This window comes from Triturus cristatus, chromosome 6 (genome assembly GCF_964204655.1).
Source record: "Triturus cristatus chromosome 6, aTriCri1.1, whole genome shotgun sequence".
NCBI lineage: Eukaryota > Metazoa > Chordata > Amphibia > Caudata > Salamandridae > Triturus > Triturus cristatus.
Window position 1 is genome coordinate 1,381,764,855 of NC_140589.1, and position 18,988 is coordinate 1,381,783,842.

Here is an 18,988-nt window from a genome sequence, read left to right on the forward strand (position 1 = left end):
GTGTAAAATCATTTGGATGCTGCCTAATGACACCCAAAAAACCGTAGTCCATGCTCTTATTACGTCACGTTTGGACTATGGTAACGTTCTGTTTCTGGGTGCAAATAAGGCGGTATCCCGTAGGTTGCAACTTGTGCAAAACTCCGCTGCTCGACTCTTAAGCGGAGTTCCTAGATGTTCTTCTATCTCTCTCCATCTACTACACTCGCTCCGTATTGACAAACGGGTTGAGTTCAAAGCTCTTTCCTTTATGCACAAAATCAAGTGGGGCCTAGCACCTGACTACTTACAGACGCTTGTCTGTCAGTATGTTCCAACTCGTCCTCTTCGATCTGCCTCACTTGAAAAATTCTATGTGCCCAGGTTCAAACTTTCACGAATGGGAGGTAAATCCTTCTCTGTCTTGGGTCCTTCTCTTTGGAACTCGATTACTCTTGCTTTACGCGGAGAGCCGTCTTATTCCCACTTTCATTGTGCTCTTAAGACTTGGCTTTTCAATCAATAAATTTCTTTCCTCTTCAGTAGCTTCGTCCAGGCGCCGGGAAACCCTTGTTGGGTAGCTGTTGCGCCATATAAGTTAAATAAATAAATAAATAAATTCCAGAACAAGAGTGTCTGAAACAAGCGGTGCCTTACTTAGGTTTATGGCTCCAAATGCATATACAAAAATCCTCAATATGTGATGCATTGGTCGGTGAAGCTTGCCCTTGTGTTTTTTTGTACCTTGGCATGAAGCTTGTTCTGGATTTCAGGTACCTATTCAAGATCCGCAGATTCCATACCCCTCCTATGGGACTGCGGTAGCTGTCTCACTACTACAGAACCCAGGTGCTATTTTAATTGACTCAATTGGGTGCAGGGGGAGACTTTGAGAGTCTGGCTATTGTGACCTGTGCCATATATAGCATTTTCATTCAGGGCATGTGGAACATGCTCTGTGTCCTGAAAGGACTGCCGCTCAAATTAGTTTTTTCCATGACGGAAAGAAAGGCTCCCTCATCCAATGGTATTCCCTTTATTTTTGGGTTCTTAACTTTGCGAGGACTGGCGGATCCCACAAAGCCAAGATATACAAACATCTTAAACCACTCAGTAACTTTTTTAATGTGTATACGTCAAAAACCACTCAATGTATTTACGCCAAACCAACAAGAACACGCTTTCTGGAGTAAAGGTCTACTTTAATGTCAAGTTTGTTATAAATCCGTTCAATAGTTTGACCTGAAGGTGCAAGCAAAATTTCCTATGGTAACTAAAATGGGAAAATACATCTTTTTTTCACCTCTGTAGCTTTTTATCTCCCGCAAGGATCTGCACAGAAATTGGCATACTTGATTTTAGCTGGCTTTGCCAAATGACTTCCAAATTTGGTGCAACTTCATCCAAGGGGTCAAAAGTTATAGGTAAATTATAACATGGGTTTTAATGGAAAGTGCAGCTGCATCATAAGTGCAAAGTGGCTACTACCACTGTATAATTTTAAACATATATGTATATACAAGAAAACCCACCTAACTCGCCCACCCAATGTTGTGCTCATGACTTGAGTGATGAACTCACTGGTGACATTACACATCACTTACTTTTGATATTGTGGATGAGATCTCGATGGATGCACTATGATTTCATTGTCTGAATCTGAGTTGTTATTTAATGATATGCTGCTCTGTTCAGTTATTTCTTGCTCTAATGGCAGAGATTGTTAAACATTTATAACTAGAAAAGCCTATATTCTACAATGACAAAAAAACATGATTTGCAAGCAAACTTTACCTGCGAAGTGTGTGACTGAGCAAAAGGAGATGTTATAGCTTGCTGAAACTGTTCTTCACTAATGCCAACATCTAGGAGATAACTTTCTAGTAGCTTCTCAACCTAAACAAAGATGACAGTATTATATTTGATTATTACATTAAGATGATACAGTTTTAAAACTATCTTCCTTCCAAACTCTATTTTACACAATTTTATACATGCAAACATAAGAAGTATAAAACGAACAATAGATGTATTATGGACAGGTCCTTATTTGATTTCATAGTCATAATCCACTGGGTAAATATGCTCACATTGTCCAAAATGCATTGTTCAAAAATGCAGTGACCAATTCTCAGTGGCAGCAAGTGCCACTATAAAAGTCAAATAAACACACAGTGGGAAGTAACTTCATTGCAGTGAAAAGGTGACTTATAAGATCGGTTTCATCTCTCTCTATTTCTGAAACTGCTCAATGGTTGATAACTACCCTCGATTACTCCAGATCAATGGCAATATATTCCTCAAAACTAAGTGAATTCAGAATTTACAAACTATTAATGATCTTCGACAAATACAAATCATTATTATCAAAAGTAATCTGTTACTAGCAGTAGGTTGGGTATCTCCTTAGCAAAACATTTGCTTCCTCTGTCGCCAAACATGCTTCCCTGGTTTTCTTTATTTCCTAAAAAACATAAAACAATGCCAAAGAACAGGAAGGGAACTAGCAGCACAAAAACAGATATGCCATAGGTTGGAAGAAAGAGGGGTAGGTAGAGAGCCTTGTTCATGCTTTCAAATCATACCACACATTTGTAACTACTATTAATACAATATATGTTAACATTCATCTCAAAACTAAGTTAGTTAGTGAAAGAGGGGAAATGTATTTTGTGCATTTTTTTTTTTTAATCGAGTGAGAAGATACACACGCCATACTATGCTGTATTGCCGAGGTAACACATTTTGGATTATAAAATAAGAGTATGAAAGCTAGGAGACCCACGCAGCAGGAGAGTTCATATGGGTTGTGACCAAATATAAGGAAGAGGTAAAGGCCCAAATTACAAAACAAAAAGTCTTACAGGGGGAAATGATGGAACTCAGAGCGCCTAGCGTATAGCAATTTACTGACAAAAGAGAGAGAAGTCTGAGGAATGGGTAGTTAAGCGCCGAACATAACAGCTGAACTTATCCCTGTGCCACGGGCAGCAATAAAAAAAGTCTGATTCTTGTGAACTGGTGCCAATGATCAATGCGTACCAGTGTTGTTATAACACTATTGGTGCTTTCTTTATGGCTGCTGGAGGTCAGTAATAAAAGGGAATATGTATATTATCTCACTTCCTTGTCTTGTCTCCAATTATTACATTTTGAAATTTCGGTATAGAGTTAATGATAAGGGTGATGGAGCTCACTTCCACTGGACACACAAGTATTTTGACTCTATATTGTAATGACAAACTGCCACAATAAAAAAAAAGTCTCACCTGATCACGTAATGCATATATTACTTCCTCTATAGCCAGCAGATGCCAATTTATAAATTTTATTTTTAGGTCTCGCCTGGCGTTAGCAGCGCGCATGCGCTGCTAACACCATGCGAGGGCCTCTTGGAATCAATATGGTTTTCCAAGTCGTGTCTCTGCTCCGCCTGTAATTCCTATTGATGCGCGTCATCTTGCGTCCCCAATTATGCGAAATGGGGTGTAAGGATTGTCCCGGAGGCTTTTTTGCCCCTCCTACTTACCACTGTGTCCACTTTTTTGCACGCCCACCCAGACAGGATCTTTTACTGGCGGGTTGACACAGTGTCTTTTAAGTAGCCGCTAAGCACTTTTTCCTTGCATTAGGGCAGTTTTCAGGCCACCGGGAACAATGGGCGAGGGTGCAAGGTCAGGGCAGCGGTAGGAAAAACTGCACGACGTGGGGGGCCGGAGCGGGGACACTGCAGGTCATTGCCGCTGCGTGAGATGTACACTTAAAGGCACTGGTTCATTATGATCAAGCAGTATGTAGTGTTATAAATTGGTGACGATTTATTGAACACCCGGTGCTTCCCTCGCTCGCCTGCACGGCTGCCGGTTTCATGTATACAGCAGGCGCAGCACTGTGCCTCAGGGCAGAAGGCCGCCCGTGTCTAGTTTGCCAATACTGTTTTGTATACAGAATAGCTCCCTGCGTGGTTCGCCACAGACTTTAGGTGTGGGTTGCATGAGAGGGGGGTTGTGCGGGGGGAAGAAGGGGGGTTATGCCTTAACCGCCACCGGCCAATGCTCAAACTACTTTTATCTCGAAGAAACATTGACCCTTTCTGTACACACGGCTAGGGTTGCCACCTGGTCGGTTTAATGCCCTTATAAGAGAAATCCCCTAAAGCTGGTGTTTGCCCTTACCAGTACACACTTTAAACATGTAAAAAGAGAACGCTTTAAAATGTTTTCTACAGCTATACACTTTAATGTAGTTGTTTGTTGTATGCAAGGGCTAAGTCAGCACAGCCACTCCACTGAATCACGCTTCTCTTTGATATCAGGGCAGGTCACAGTAATGGCTCTGGAGAGGGGCAGTAGTGTAACCCGAGAGCATGCGCTGCTCTCGCCATGTAGTTGTTTGTTGTATGCAGGGACTGAGTCAGCACAGCCACTCCACTGAATCACGTTTCACTTTGATTTCAGGGCAGGCCACAGTAATGGCTCTGGAGAGGGGCAGTAGTGTAACCCGAGAGCAGGCAGGGTCTCCAGCGCACCCTACGCTAATCCCGGCATGATGGCGGTAACTGGGACCAGCGGGGCCGGCGCTCCCCTCCCCCATATCAGGAGCACAATACGCGGCTTGAAGGGAAGGAACGGGTTCTCTCTTTTCGGAAGGAGTGTAAAAAGTGAAAGTAATTGGAGAAAAGCCCCTGAGAACAACCAGGAACAAGCATTGGCATAGCCAATAGGTTTCACTTTTGGGACCTTATAAGTATTTAGTTATGCAACATAATATCCTTGGTGCAACAACATAAACTATTGCGTGGCTAAACACTTATAAGGTCCCAAAGGCGAGACCTATTGGCTATGCCAATGCTTGTCGCAGAAGTGTGGGCCTCCTGCGCCTGGGAATTTGGCTTCAAGTGGATGACCTCTGGTTGGGTGGGGGGTGGGAGCCCACCTTCGGCTCGCTGGGGGTGGTGTGTGCCAAGATGCTCCTCTTTCTTTCAATGTTTGTGAGCGTGCAAAGATTATTTTTTTTACAAAAGTGCATAGGTGTGGTTCGCTCTGACACCGCAAAAATAACGATAAAGAGGGTGCCTTTCCCAAAAGTTATTTGGCTATGTATGGTATCGATCAGAGTTTCTGGCGCATAGGCTTTGTCTGCTACCTTCTTGCAGCTCTTAAAATCAGGAGGAAGCACATCTGGAGCGGAAGTTACACTGGAAGAACTTCTCTTTTCCACCGACCGAAAATCAATCAAATGCATGCTTTGCTGATAACCCTGTCTCCCAGCCCAATATCAAAGGTGAATTAATTAAGACTTGTGCACATTTGGCGGCACAGTGAGGACCCTCTCCTGTGTTTAATCAGCTTTTCAAGCGGTGATTTTTGCAGAGATAACTTTACTTTAGGGGGAATGGTGTCCCCACCTACTGCGACTGTACATAAAGATGAAGTAAAAAAGCTTTTCTGCTATATCCTGTGCCCCAGCAGTTATTCTGCCTTTCTGCTCCGACTTTTAATCGTGGAGCCCCCAGCGATTAGACCAACGAAAGAAGATGCGCTACACAGATGCCAATAAGCATTACAGCCCCAACTAATCATGTATAAACAGATGTGCTGCTGTCTCTGGTCAATTTAGCACAGGGACGTTAGAGTATAAGCGTCATTTTATAAATGTTGTATTCGCTCATTTTTTTCATTGAAATAGCATTTTGGCTCGCACGAGAGCTTCGCAATCGGGCAAGCGTCATTTCAAGGTCATCTCTCTATCTAATGACATTTCGGTGGATTCATCGCTCGGGGTCTCGTCGTTCTTACTCGCAACTGAAAGAAAATCACCGAGTAGAACCGCTTCCGAGTCTTACGCATTTTTAAGGCGTTTTATTGTATTGAGGCCATTGTCAACCGCTTGCCAATACCGCAATAGCAGCATCTAACAAGGGCCTTGCATTAGAGGAATAACACCTGCTATTTTCAAAAACAATATAACTCCTTCGCCCTGTCATTAGGTAGACGACGTTCAGCACTTCCCAGAAGGCTCATTTTCTAGAAGCGGCGGGTGCATTATCTCCCCTCTGTGTGTGTAATTTCCGCGCGTGTTGTGTGGAAGATGCTGAGGCGGCACGCGCAGCCCTTCTTGCGAAGGCGATGTTTACACTGACTCCATCACATGATTAGAGGGTGATTGATGGTCGTCCGGACGGAACGCAATTGGATGATACACGCAGTGACAAATGGACTGTCCCTTTCCGTCAATATCATTGATCGAAGGCTCAATTGAGGCAGTTTTCAGGCGAATAGTTGATCGGACATTCTCCTCAAAATGAAATATTTTGGTTTCTCCGTGTGCTTTTCAAAGTGCACTCTCATTTTAAACAAGACAAGCGTGCGCACCTCAAGAAAAAAAAAACAAGACAAGCAAGGCGGAGCGTGGCGCGTGCGCTTGGCGGGGGTGGGGAAGCGCATTCCAGGCGGGGGAGCGGACCCTTTGAAGTAGGATGCCAAACAGATTGCATGGGGGCACGATGCACGTGATTGTGCGCGTGCTCGCCATGCAATCCGCTTTTGGGAGCACTTTTGGGAGCCCCTTTACTAGTGTCTAGCTGAGCGATCGCTTACGCGATAGCCAGCGAGACCTAAAAAGGGCTTGGGTTTTGTGGGGGATTTAAAGGTGTGCTGATGCAGAACACGTGCAGGGTGTTACTGGCTTATGCTGAAGGAGGAGGTTGGTGAGCAGAGAGCAATATGTGCTTCAAACCTATATTTCTCCACACTAAAAAGCCCAGGCTGGCTGAAAGCATCCCCCATAACATGCATCCAATATTAGCGCTATGCAGTGAACTCAATGAGCTATGAGCTAATGAGTGTTCAACAAATACCAGTAAAGTAGAGCTTTGTCATGAATGCTCCAGTCACCCACTTAACCCACCTAAAGGTAATCTTTTTGACTGGATACTCAAGGAACTGCGGGAATTACCTCCCATTGTCTGCAGGTTACACAGAAAACCAACCAATCATATAGTTGCATCTGCGGGACTCGAACAAGCCACCTACAGCATACACACACACCTCTGTACTGCACGCGCTTAACCCACTCAGCTATATCACAGGTAGACTTGTGATCCGGAAGTCGCACAGTGATCTCCGCAGCAGGTTCAGAAAAAAATACAGTCTTTGTCCGGTCGTGATCACATGAGGTTTTGGTTTCTGTGCCAGTATGGGTTGCAGAAAGACCCATGATCATGCCAAGCCAGGGAGGCATGTGCCCATCTGTACCTAGGTCAGACTATAACGTAGGCAGTCCTCAGGCAACACCACAGGCCCCAAGGCAGCCAGGCAGGAGGCCCAACAGACAGGCAGCAGTAAGGGAGGAGGGACGGCAAACAAGCCAGACTGGAGGGCTTGAAGAAAGGACAGAGAGAAAGGAAGTAGAGAAAGCTGTCGGGAACACTACTAGCAACGCAAGTTGGAAAGAATGAACTGAAGAAGGCAGATGGGTAAACTAAGCAAAACGAAAGTAAGGCAGGGAGGAAAAAAAGTGGAAGCAAAGAAGGCAGGTGGGGAGTGAGGGAAGAAAGAGAACAGATGGGAAAAGGTAGGAATGAAGGATAATAGCAAAGAAGGGAGGCAGGAAAGACAGCAATGAAAATGCAATAGGTCTCGCCTTTGATTAAGTTAAAGCCAGTTGCTTTGCTAATGGTATTGTATAGTAAAGCAAATGGCTTTAACTTAATGAAAGGTGAGACCTATTGCATTTTTAATTCTTGTTCATTATGTCACTTTGTTCTTTCCATACGAATTGTTTAAAAACTATGTACAAATCACAAAAGAGAAAGAGAAAAGCACACCAGGGAAGGAGAGTTTGATTGGAAAGCAGGGTTATTTGGAAACAATCTGGTGGACAATGATGTTGAATCTAGGGACTTTGGGGTGCTGGCTCACAATCAACTGTCTTTACCAAGGGTTCTTCACTGTTTTATCAAAATCTCTTCATTTTATGGTGAGCTAACTTTAAATAAGCTAAGTGCAGGAACAAAGGGACCCATGGAAAAGCTTGTTCTCCAGAATCAAGGAAAACATTAATCACACTTAGGCTCTAATTAGGATGTCTGACGGAGTTGCCTCTGACCGGCATCCCTATGATTTCGAATCTGACCGACCTCGGGTCGGCTGTCCGAAACCGCAATTATGATGCGGCCATACATGGAGGAGTCTCAGACTCCCATTTCCCTATGGGAGCTTGTGCGACGGTCGGAGACCGGCCGCAGCTCACGCTACCATAGAGAAAGGTGAGTCACTGTAACTCATTGCACCGTGTGGCAGGCACAAGCCGGTGCCTGCCACCCAGTGCAGGGACTTGCAGGGGGGCACCATAGGTACCCCGTCAGCCCCCAACCAGAGGCAGCTGAAGAAGGGGTGCCCTGCTAGGGGCCCCCAAAGTCAGTTTCCAACAGGCTTTCCATGTGAGAAAGCCTGACATGGAAAGCCTGTCGGAAACATACATCATAATCCTGACGGCGGAAATGCTGTCCTATGGGATTATGGTGGCGGTTCTGACTGGCCGAAGGGCTCCTTGTCGGATTGACAGGCCAGTTTCAAATCTGACCGGTTGGATTTGAAACCTTAGATGTCAGTGGGAAAGCTTCCGACCTGTGGTCGGAGGCTTTCCGACCGACATCCAAATGAGGCCCTTAATGTCTTCAAGGGTTCACAAGTTGTCCTCATTCTAGAAATGTGAGCACTGAGAGCAGATGCACAGAAGTAGACTTGAAAGATGTGAATTGGGGATGGATTCTGGGAAAAAATTACTTTCATCACATAGCAAAACTAAACAATCCAAAAAATAATGACAGCATAATACAGGCTGTAATCATTTGCATCTAACAGTGAAGCTCTACATCGCCCTTCTCTCTAGCGCCCCTTTTCTTCTCACTGTAGTTGAGTTCTGTCTCTAACATTCCCATGGCTATATAGAGTTGACAAGATGCACACTAAACACAGCATTTACCTGCTCTTGGTTGTGCTGTAGTTCTGGCTGTTTGGCATACAGGGGATGCACTCTGACCCTTACGTTGCTGGTCCTTTCTTCGTGAGGGTCTGCACGAGCAGTCTCGTTTAAGTCATGGTTTGTGTATTGGACTTGCTGGGCAGGTCTGTGTGGTCACGCCAATCTGCAGCAGTGATGGCAGCCTTCATGGCAGGCTGCACACTGTTGATCGGATGTAGTAGCGGCAGCCTCCAGGCGATTTTATGTTTACAATTATGTCTGGCAGGCAGATGTGGCCACCAGGCTGATCCTGGCTTCCCGCCTTGGTGGTGAGGCAGCTTTAATTTTCTAGACCACCAGCAGCAGTAATAATATCTCATGCCTGAAGTGGGCTGTAGGGCAACACAGGAATCTTCACTCTGGTGCCACAGTGATACAGTTCATTTAAGAACGGTGCAGAGACCGGGGACGTTTTACAGCACAGATTTCTCCTGGCTCCCTCTCTTTGTTCCTAACCTTCCTCTAGTTGCTCTACATGCAGGAACACACTGTGTCTCTTCTGCTGGACAGTCCCTTCTCATACATGGCTAGGCACAGTCTTCCCTTCATCAGCACACAGGCAAGCTTCAAGGCTCTTTCTGCAGATAATCAGATGTTCCAGCAGAAAGTGCAATCCCTTCACATTTGGGAGACAGAGACTATCTGTCAGTTAGATACCAGTCCTGGTTATACAGAAGCTCTCAGAGTACTCTGTATAGTACTTCCTTCCTATGACGACAAGAACTTTGAACTGAAACAAAGTCAGGTGGTTTGGATCCCACTGTTATACACATTTTGAGACAGGGGACATGGATTCCACGTGAAAAGGTTTCAGAACCAGTTTGGGTTGGATTTTTTAAAGTGTAATTTCCAGGCTGCTCACCAGACACATCCTTTGCAATCACAGACAAACGGGCAGTCCTCACCTAGAAACCTCGTAACCTTGAACTACTGAAACTGCAGTCCTACCACACTCATGCCTTCCTGCTACAAAATGGCAGGGCTCTGAATGAATTAGTGAGCAACCCTTTGTAACAAGTCCCTCATGGTAATTCTAAAGGAAGCCATAACTCCATCCTCCTCAATCTGGTTTCCCACCCTTCATTCACCGGAATACAGGAAAAAAATGTCCCCATCTTCTACTAAGAAATTAGTTTTTTTTCCCAAATTTCTTTATTGACATTTTCTTGATTTCAGTACAGATACAGTTGAAGTTTCCAAGAAGCAGAACCATGTTTACATTTTCATTCAGAGACAGTACTAGGTGTAACAGGGATATATAACCCAGTATAGTGGTCATCTCAGTTCCCCTCCGTCTCAGACCCTTCCCAACCACCTCCCCCCTGGCTATCATGTGGCTGTAAGGGCCCCTTGTGAGTCTTCTAGCAGGAGACCATAGTGATTTATCCACGGTTTCCATATTTTCTGGAACTTCTTAGGACAGCCACGAGCCATATATGTCGTCTTCTCCCCTGACATATACATGTTCATTCCATTCCTCCACTCATCTACTGAAGGCCTCTGTGTCATTCCCCATTTGCGCGCCAAGTTGCGTTTGGCTACCACTAGTTCTAGGTTAAGTAGTGTTAGCTTTGTTTTGGAAAGATCGACTTCTGTGTGTATGCCTAACAAAACAAACTTGGGGTCCAAAGGTATCTTGTCCCCTAGTACAGTGTTTCCCAAACTGGGGTCCGAGGACCCCCAGGGGTCCGTGGCACATTCCCAGGGGGTCCGCAGGCAGCAGTTTTAAAAGCACTGCAAAGTTCCTTGTAAAATTAGCAGTTTTCGAGCAACTAAAAAAGTGTCAAGAAAATGGCAGTGATTAATGTACCTGCTGGAGAGAGAGGAAAGTTTTGTCTAGTGGCAGCTTTGACTTATCTAATGTGACACAGAGGGTTAATATGCCTACTGCAAAGAACGTGTACAATGCATTTTAAAAACAGTATTTTATGTGCATAGGTCAGTGGGCTACTGATTTTGTCACAGAGATTCTTTTGTCACTGTGCAATTCATAAGGAAAAATCGTAATCTAGCACAGTGTCCTATAAACTGTCAAAGAGCTGCTTGCAAACTGCATGGTAAAAGTTAGCAACATATGTTTATTCCCAGTCTATCATTATCCTGATGCTGCTATGTTCCCACTTCCTGCACATGAACAATTTTGTAATGCCTTTTTGTCACTTCTAAGTGTGCTGCCTAATGCAGCACACATGGAAGTTACAAAACGTCATTTTTATTAAAGATTGTTTATGTGCAGGAAGGGTCACCATCCTGAACATAAACAATCAAAGGTGTTTTGCTTTTTCTGTTGGAAAAAGCAAAAACGAGGAGAAATAAGGCACTTCTCCTCATTTCGCCAGGTTAAGACCAGGTTTTTCATGGTCTTAATTTTGGTGCTGTCTCCTATTTAAGCTGACCTTGTAAATAGAGGGCAGCGTCAAAATCAATGGGTGTTGGAGTGAAACGCCCACTGCAACTCCCACTGCCCACCTTTTTCACGCTAAGCATTGCGTGAAAGGGGGCCTTATTTACAAGGCAGCGTTAAGCCACAATAAGTGGCTTAACGCTGCCTTGTAAATAAGGCAAAGCCCCTATTGCCACAGGAACATCGCAAAAAGTGACGTTCCCAAGGCGATAGGAACTTGTAAATATGCCCCTAAAATCCTTAGTAATTTGAGTATTTGTTTTGAGTGCACACGTTTGTTTATTTTTTTCGAATTACTGATTTAATGTTTGAAATTTAAATCCTTCAAATTGCTTGGGGGTCCCCGGCTTCCAGTGGTGACTCAATAGGGGTCCTCAGGAGTCAAAAGTTTGGGAACCACTGCCCTAGTATATCCTCTAGCTCAGTCAATAGAGCGCACCAGTATTCCTGTATTCGTTGACACTCCCAGATTGTATGGAAATAAGTGCCAAATTCAGTGTTACATCCAAGGCAGTTAGGCACGTCGCACATCGGCTCTCCCTATTCGATGTAACTATGCTCTGTCATAGTAGATCCTATGTAGGTACTTGAACTGAATAACCCTAAGGCAGGATTTAATGGCTACCTCCCGGGGGTGCATCAGCGCAATTTCCCAATCCAGGTTGTCTAAATCGCCTAAGTCCATTTCCCACTTTTCCCTAAATTTCAAGAGGGAGTCTGGTTTTTTGTATATTAGGGTCCAATATGTCCAGGAGACTGCTTTTTCTCTAATTTCGCCAATTAGGAGCAGTCCCTTTAGAGGAGCGTACTCGGGGAGGTTGTCTGTATCTATACACTGTGCCACCCAGGCATGCGCCAGCTGTAGATATTTATAGTATTGTTTCTGATGCAGGTCATACTCTTTTTGGAAGAAAGAAAATGCTGCAAGCTCAGTGCGGTGCAGTATATCTTTGATTTGAGAGATCCCCAACAGGTCCCACCCCGGAATACACTCAGTTTTGAGAATTCTTTAAGCCGCACTCCTACCCAAAGAGAGCTTTCCCTCGTAACCCGGTCGTTCCACTTCATTTGCCTTTTCACCTTCATTCACGCAGTTATTATCACTCGTGTGGCAGTTAAACGTTTTGTGACTCCCTTCCCTCCATAGAGGTAGTGTGTGTGCGGGCGCCTTTCAAATTGTGTGCGTTCCAGTGTGTATGTGGGGTGATCGCGCGGCATATGTTCCCAGTCATTTACAACTATCAAGTGAGCGGCCCAATAGTATGCCCTGATGTCTGGCAAGGATATGCCTCCGCTGTATTGATTACGCTGCAGCGTTGAAAGCACCACTCTGGGGGGTTTCCCACCCCATAGGAACGTCCTCAGTGCATCATCAATCTTTACAAAGACCTCTTCTGGGACCGGCTGATATGTATTTTGAAGGATATATAAGACTTTTGGAAGTGCTATCATTTTGTGGAGCGCCGCTCTGCCCAATAGCGTCAGTGGCAATGTCTACCATCTTTCTACGTCAGTGCTAAATTCTTTGGGAACTCTATAGAGGTTGCGATTTAGGGCTTCCTCTTTGTCAGTGGTAGCATATATTCCCAGGTATTTTATTCCGTCATTCACTACCTGAAGCTGGCTCATGTGCCCAAAGGGTCCCCCACCCTGCCCTGCTGGATAAAGGCAAGATTTCTCCCAGTTAATTTTATACCCTGCATGTGTGCCGTAGCACTCAAAGCTATCCAGAATATTTGGGAGTGTCTCTCTGGGGTTTGTGACGTACAGAAGGATGTTGTGTGCATATAGTGATATGTGCTCATCGAAGGTCCCATACTCCTCCCGCCGGAAACCTGTTATGTCCGGATGCGCCCGGATGGCAAATACAAGGCTCCAACACCAGAGCAAAAAGGAGCGGAGACAAAGGGCATCCCTTGCGTGTCCTGCGCTCTATTGGGAATTCCCCTGAAGCTACTCCATTGACCCGTACCCTGGCCAGGGGCTGTTCATATAGAATAGTTATCCATCGCCTAAATATGGGGCCGAATCTGATTTTTTTCAGAGTTGACATAAGAAAAGGCCAGTGTATGGTGTCAAATGCTTTCTCCGCATCGAGTGATAGTATAAGATGAGGGTCCACTCTGGTACTCGCTACCTACAGCCAATTGTGTGGCCTCCGTAAGTTTAGCCTTGTGGACCTCTCTGGCATAAAGCCTGATTGATCCCGATGGATGAGGCTGAATATAACCTTGGTAAGCCCACTAGTTAATATTCTAGCTAATATTTTGGTTTCTTTATTGAGGAGAGAGAAGGGTCGATGTGAGCTGCATTTCAGTGGTGGTCTATCTTTCTTGGGGATTACCACTATTGTAGCCGATCGGTGATCCTTTGGGAGGCTACCCACCGTCTGCGCTTCTCAAAACTGATTCAGGAGATGAGAACTTGATAGTGCCGCGTTTTGTTTAAAGAGTTCGGGTGGTATTCCATTTGGACCTGGAGCTTTCCCGGTTTTCAACTGACTGATGGCTTCCCTAATCTCGAGCGTGATCTTTTCCTCTAGCATTTGGGCGTCTTCCATTGCTAGTTTGGGGATCTCTATTTTCTCAAGGTAGCTCTCTATTTGTGGCGTTTCCGCCAGGGATTGTTTTGCATAAAAGGCCTCTTAGTACCGAGCGAAGGCATATGCTATCCCCATGGGCGTCGTATGTATCTGGCCGTCGTCTGTGTCTATCTGAGTCACCCATCTGCTATCCAATTCTTTTTTATTGAGCCATGCAAGCAGCCTGCCCGTTTTGTCTCCGGCGTCATACAGGCGCCGGTACATGGCTTATATCGCATGCCGTGTATCTTTCCTGGCCAAGGCAGAGTATTCCTGTCGGAGAATTCGCATTCTCCTTAACAGGGAAGGGTCGCCACTTGTGAGGGCCTGTGATTCGATCAGAAGGAGCTTAGATTGCAGAGATTGAATCTCCTCGGCTTCTTCCCTTTTCTTACAGGCTATTATGGGCTGGGCTCTATCCTGTAAGACCGGTTTATATGCTTCCTATAGTGTGATAGCGGATTCTACGGACCCCATATTTTCTGTGAAGTAAAGTTCAGAGTCCACCCTAATTTCTTTAGCAACCTTAGGGTTCTTAAGTTCCCATGCATTGAGTTTCCACCCCGCAGCAGGACGTTTTTTGTCTACACCCACTATGAGCCAAAGAGGTGATTGGTCCGAAAGGCCTCTCGATAGATATTCTATTTTTTGAACCCCTGTCACCTCCCCAGCTGGGGCTAGAATATAGTCTATCCTTGAAAAGGCTTTGCGAGCACCCGAGTAAAAAGAATAGGCTTTAATGTGGGGATGTTGTCTTCGCCATATATCTGTTAGTGCTAACGTGTCCGTGAAGCGTTTGAATTGCGTCTCTTTGGGGTCTCCCGTGGGGATCGTAGTACGGTTGGACAAAGGGTCTATTACATCATTAAAGTCTCCTCCTATAAGGTTAGTGCTGGAACCCGCCTCTAGGAGAATGTCTGCAAGTTTCTCTAGTGTCTGCTTTTGTAATCTGGCGGGAGCATATACACTTATAAAAGTGATGTCCCTTCTGTTCCAAATGCCTTTGACAGCCACATATGTTCCGCTGGGGTCTGCCCAGGTGCGTTCAATTCTGAACAGCGGACATTTCCTAATTAGGATTAGTGCCTTGTACGCCCCTCTACCCAGAAACCCACATTGTGTGCCCTTCAGGTGTGTCTCTTGCAAAAATATTATGTTGGTCTTTAGTCTCTTAATATACGCTGACACCAGACCTCTTTTCACTTTATTCCCTATCCCGTTTACATTCCATGAAAGGACTGAGTGTGTGTCGTTGCTATTGGTTGTCATGATGCGATTGTGGGTTGTTTTTCTCACTGCCAACTGCCACCTAGGTCTCTGCGTCTCTGTTCCTGATGTCTCAAAAATGTGTTGCCTATTCTAACCTGAATACTAACTGTGAGCATTCCCGCACCCCATCGCCCCCCCCTCCCTACCCCCACACTCCCCCACCGCCCAACCGACTACCCCTTGGGTCAATATGACCAACTGCGTTGTGTTCGGATTGGAGAGGTCTGTCGCCCACCCTCCCAAAAAACCCCGCCCTTGGATGTGGCTCTACTCTCCCGGCTCCCTTGTTGTTGTCTTATGGGACTAACCTAAGCGCCCACTAGATTAGTATCTCTGGCTTGTACTCCCGTCCTGTGTCAACGGTTGAGGGAGATGTGAGGGAGACACCCCACCGTAAAATAATCAACACAATAATTTGAACCTGAAATATAACTGAAACAAAATAAAAGGGGGAGAAAAGGAAAAGGGAAAATACAAGTACACTCAGAAAAACACACGGGGAGGAGTAGTCTCCTCATAAGCTTACTGTCCCTGTGGCCCTCCAGTGGCCCGGTACTGCTCATCATTCTTCAGTGTCTGTTTGTCGGGTCTGAGTGGCTGTTTCGATTGCAGGATCGTCTTCTACAGGTTCCTCGAGAAGATTTATGTTCTGCATCAAGGGGTGGTCACCATCCGAATCGGAAGAAATGTCCTGGTCTGTGCGTTCTGTGGAGTGCTGCCTCCTAGTCTCTGTGTCCTGGGATGCCCCACTGGGCTTGTCTGTCAGGTGTGTAGTCTCCGAATCTGAGGCCTGGGGCGTCGATTTGGCAGGTTTCCTACTTCGGTATGGCGTTGCTCTGAGTTGCTCACCTGACGTAGTTGTGTTAGTTCTCCATTTTAACCGTTGTGATCTTCACCTGCTGCTGAGTACTGGAGGGCCTCTTTTGGGGAGTGTTGCTAAGTCCCCTTGTGTCTTTTTTTGAGGGCGCTCTTACAACTACTGACAGGCCTCTTCTGGGGTGTGGAAGAACAGTGTTTTAGATTGGTAGATCACTTTGAGTTTTGCTGAGAAAAGCAACATTTACGCGAGCTGAAGACTCCGTAGCTTTTCTTTTACTGAGTCAAATGTCTTACATTGTTAAGAAAGGAGTTTTATCCATGTGCCATCTGTATTATTTCAAGGGTAAGGGCATACTAAATTGTAAAACCACAGCTGAATGGTCCAAAAAGCCACCTGTTTTATGATTTATCCCTATATTAGGGAGAATAAGGGATGCTGATAACATACCTATCCTTGAAGCCAAGCAAAAATTGTTTTGAAAAGCAGGTGTAGAATCTAGTAGTAGGGGTTTTTGTCTCCATATATCACAAATCCCTAAGCAAGAGCAAACATCTTTGAAATTGTTATGTATTCATTTTGTGCGGATTCCGATTTGGATTGGAGGAATCGGACTGAGTATTCAAAAAGAAATTAAAATCGCCCATAAAATAGTCTCCCTGGGCAGGTTACAAAGCTCCCATTCTTGATTTGGAGCAGCTTAACACTGTTGCATATCAGATTGTAATATGGAACAAAGTAAAACCTCCGGTCCCCAATATCTACAGGGAGATTAAACCAACATCCTTCTGTGTGTTTGATGATTGTCTAACATTTCAAATGTGGGTTTCTATTTATTAGTACCACAGTCCCCCTATGAGCTGTGTGTGAAGAAGAGACATATTTGTGACCCATCCATGAGTATTATGTCTTTTTCCTTTCCCTCCTTATACAGGTTTCATATAAAAGAATGATGCTCCAGTTAAACCATTCAAGCCAGGCAAAGATAGCATTGTTCTTGTGTTTATTGTTTATTTTGTTGGCATTGAAGCCGAGGACTACTAATTTATCCATGGTCTAACTGTTAACTTTAGGTGCTGCAGCTCCAAACCACTTTTCTTCCATCTCTTCCATAGATTTTCTACAACTGCTCACTTTAAATGGAGCTGGCAACATAGGCCACCTTTCTTCTATATTTTCAACTGCACATCTAACTCTGCACACATCTAATTTTCACAGGGGTAATCCTTTCCTTTTCTATTTTGCCTCCCACCTCAAAGCACCACCCTGTGTCCAGCCACCCACTTCTCCACCGTATCCACCCTTGAGTGTCTCACCTAACCCGGCACCCTTCCCTATTTCTCTTCCCCCTTGGGAGTGCCTAGCCCCGGAAAGTTAGGCATAACAGTGTTGCACATCTATTTGGTGCGATTACTTTGCACCAGGGGCATTCCTGGAGCTCCTTTCCCCGCAGAACAGATATATTTTGCAATCATTTCTTCATAGAGTTCTATACGGAGGTCAGAAGGCTTTCTGCATTGGATGATTCTGAAAAGATGTGAAAACTAACTGGACCACAAAACCTTCCATTTGACAGGATGTATCATTTGTGTATGCGCACAATGGGTGCAAAGTTTCTCAACTAAATTGCATTTCCAGTTCCATCTCAAAGTCTCTATACAAATAGAGGAATATTTTAAAGGACAAATTGCCACCAGGATTGATAGTTTTCAGATGAACTGCCTTTTGTAAAAAAATGTCCTTTATCCTTAAGTCCTAAAAGTAGAAAACCATAGTTTGTGATCTAGCTTCTTCCCATTGGTTTACTAAAAGGGACTATCAGTGCCGTGGTGATGATGTGGTCCATTTGGTGCTCTTTCAGAACGTGAGAAGAAATTAGTTTTGTAACTGCCTCTGTGAGAGGTTTTTTCCCCTCAAATATTTCTGGAACACCAATAAATCTGAAATTCGACCTCCGTGACTGGATTTCTAAACCTTCCATTTCCCTTTTGCTCATACCCATCTCTTTTTGAAGCAGAGTTATACAGTTTTGCTGAGAACCCTGCACATCTTCTATAGTCTAAAATGCTTGATTTTAACCTTCACATCTTTCATTTAATCCCAAAGGCTTTGCATCTATGGCCTCTAACTTTTTGTCTCAATGTTCAGTGCTACACCTATGTGAGCGGTTTTCAAATCATTAACTTCTAAGATCAGTTGCTGGAGTAAGGTGTAAACTGACTGTTTCCCTACTTTCTTAGATCATAAATTGAAATTGAGTCTTGAGAATCCGATATGGTGGTTTTGGAGCTAGTATTCAGATCTTCACTTATAGCTCGAAGTTGTCCAGTATTCTCAGCAACACGTATGTCTTCCACATTTTTGAATTGTACTTTTGCCCTGTCAGACTGTTCAATACGATCCTTTTTATTGTTTTATCAAATCTTTATTTGCATACCAGAGGTACACATAAAAGCAAAGATAAAAACACGCTTAAATAAATATACAGAAATTCATTCAAATGTATTAATAATTTATAGCCCATTATGATAAATCATTAGAACATCCTTTTCCTTGAAAAAACAACTAACTTCAGAAATAATCCAACTCAATAACAAACTTCCACATTACTTAATAATTGCAAACATCTCAGGGCCACCTTGCACTGATCAAAGTGATAGCTCCTAAAAAACGGTAATATAGTAGGATTAGAATGTAACCTAAAGCATTTGCAAAAAAAGACAATCTGAAGAAGGGTTTGTTCCGAGGCACAATCACGACCACACGTGCCCCATGAGGTGTGTTAGACCTGGCATTTCTTGGCGTGATTGCCCCTGACTTTTTGCCTCTACCTCCTCTATTTTTGATGCTGTGATGGATTTCGTTTTGCTGGCTTAGATGTTTTGGGCACTTTGCCACTGCTGATCAGTGT

General features: G+C 44.5%; 1 protein-coding gene across 3 annotated transcripts in view; it reads right to left on the bottom strand.

The window, feature by feature from the left end:
- The window catches only part of CFAP36 (cilia and flagella associated protein 36), a 537,779-nt gene that overhangs the window by 467,506 nt on the left and 51,285 nt on the right, over positions 1–18,988 (bottom strand). For all 3 annotated transcript variants that reach the window (XM_085612386.1, XM_085612387.1, XM_085612388.1), the window contains exon 3: positions 1,774–1,875. In XM_085612386.1, the coding sequence (XP_085468512.1) occupies positions 1,774–1,875 (102 nt within the window). The remainder of the gene's footprint in view (positions 1–1,773; positions 1,876–18,988) is intronic.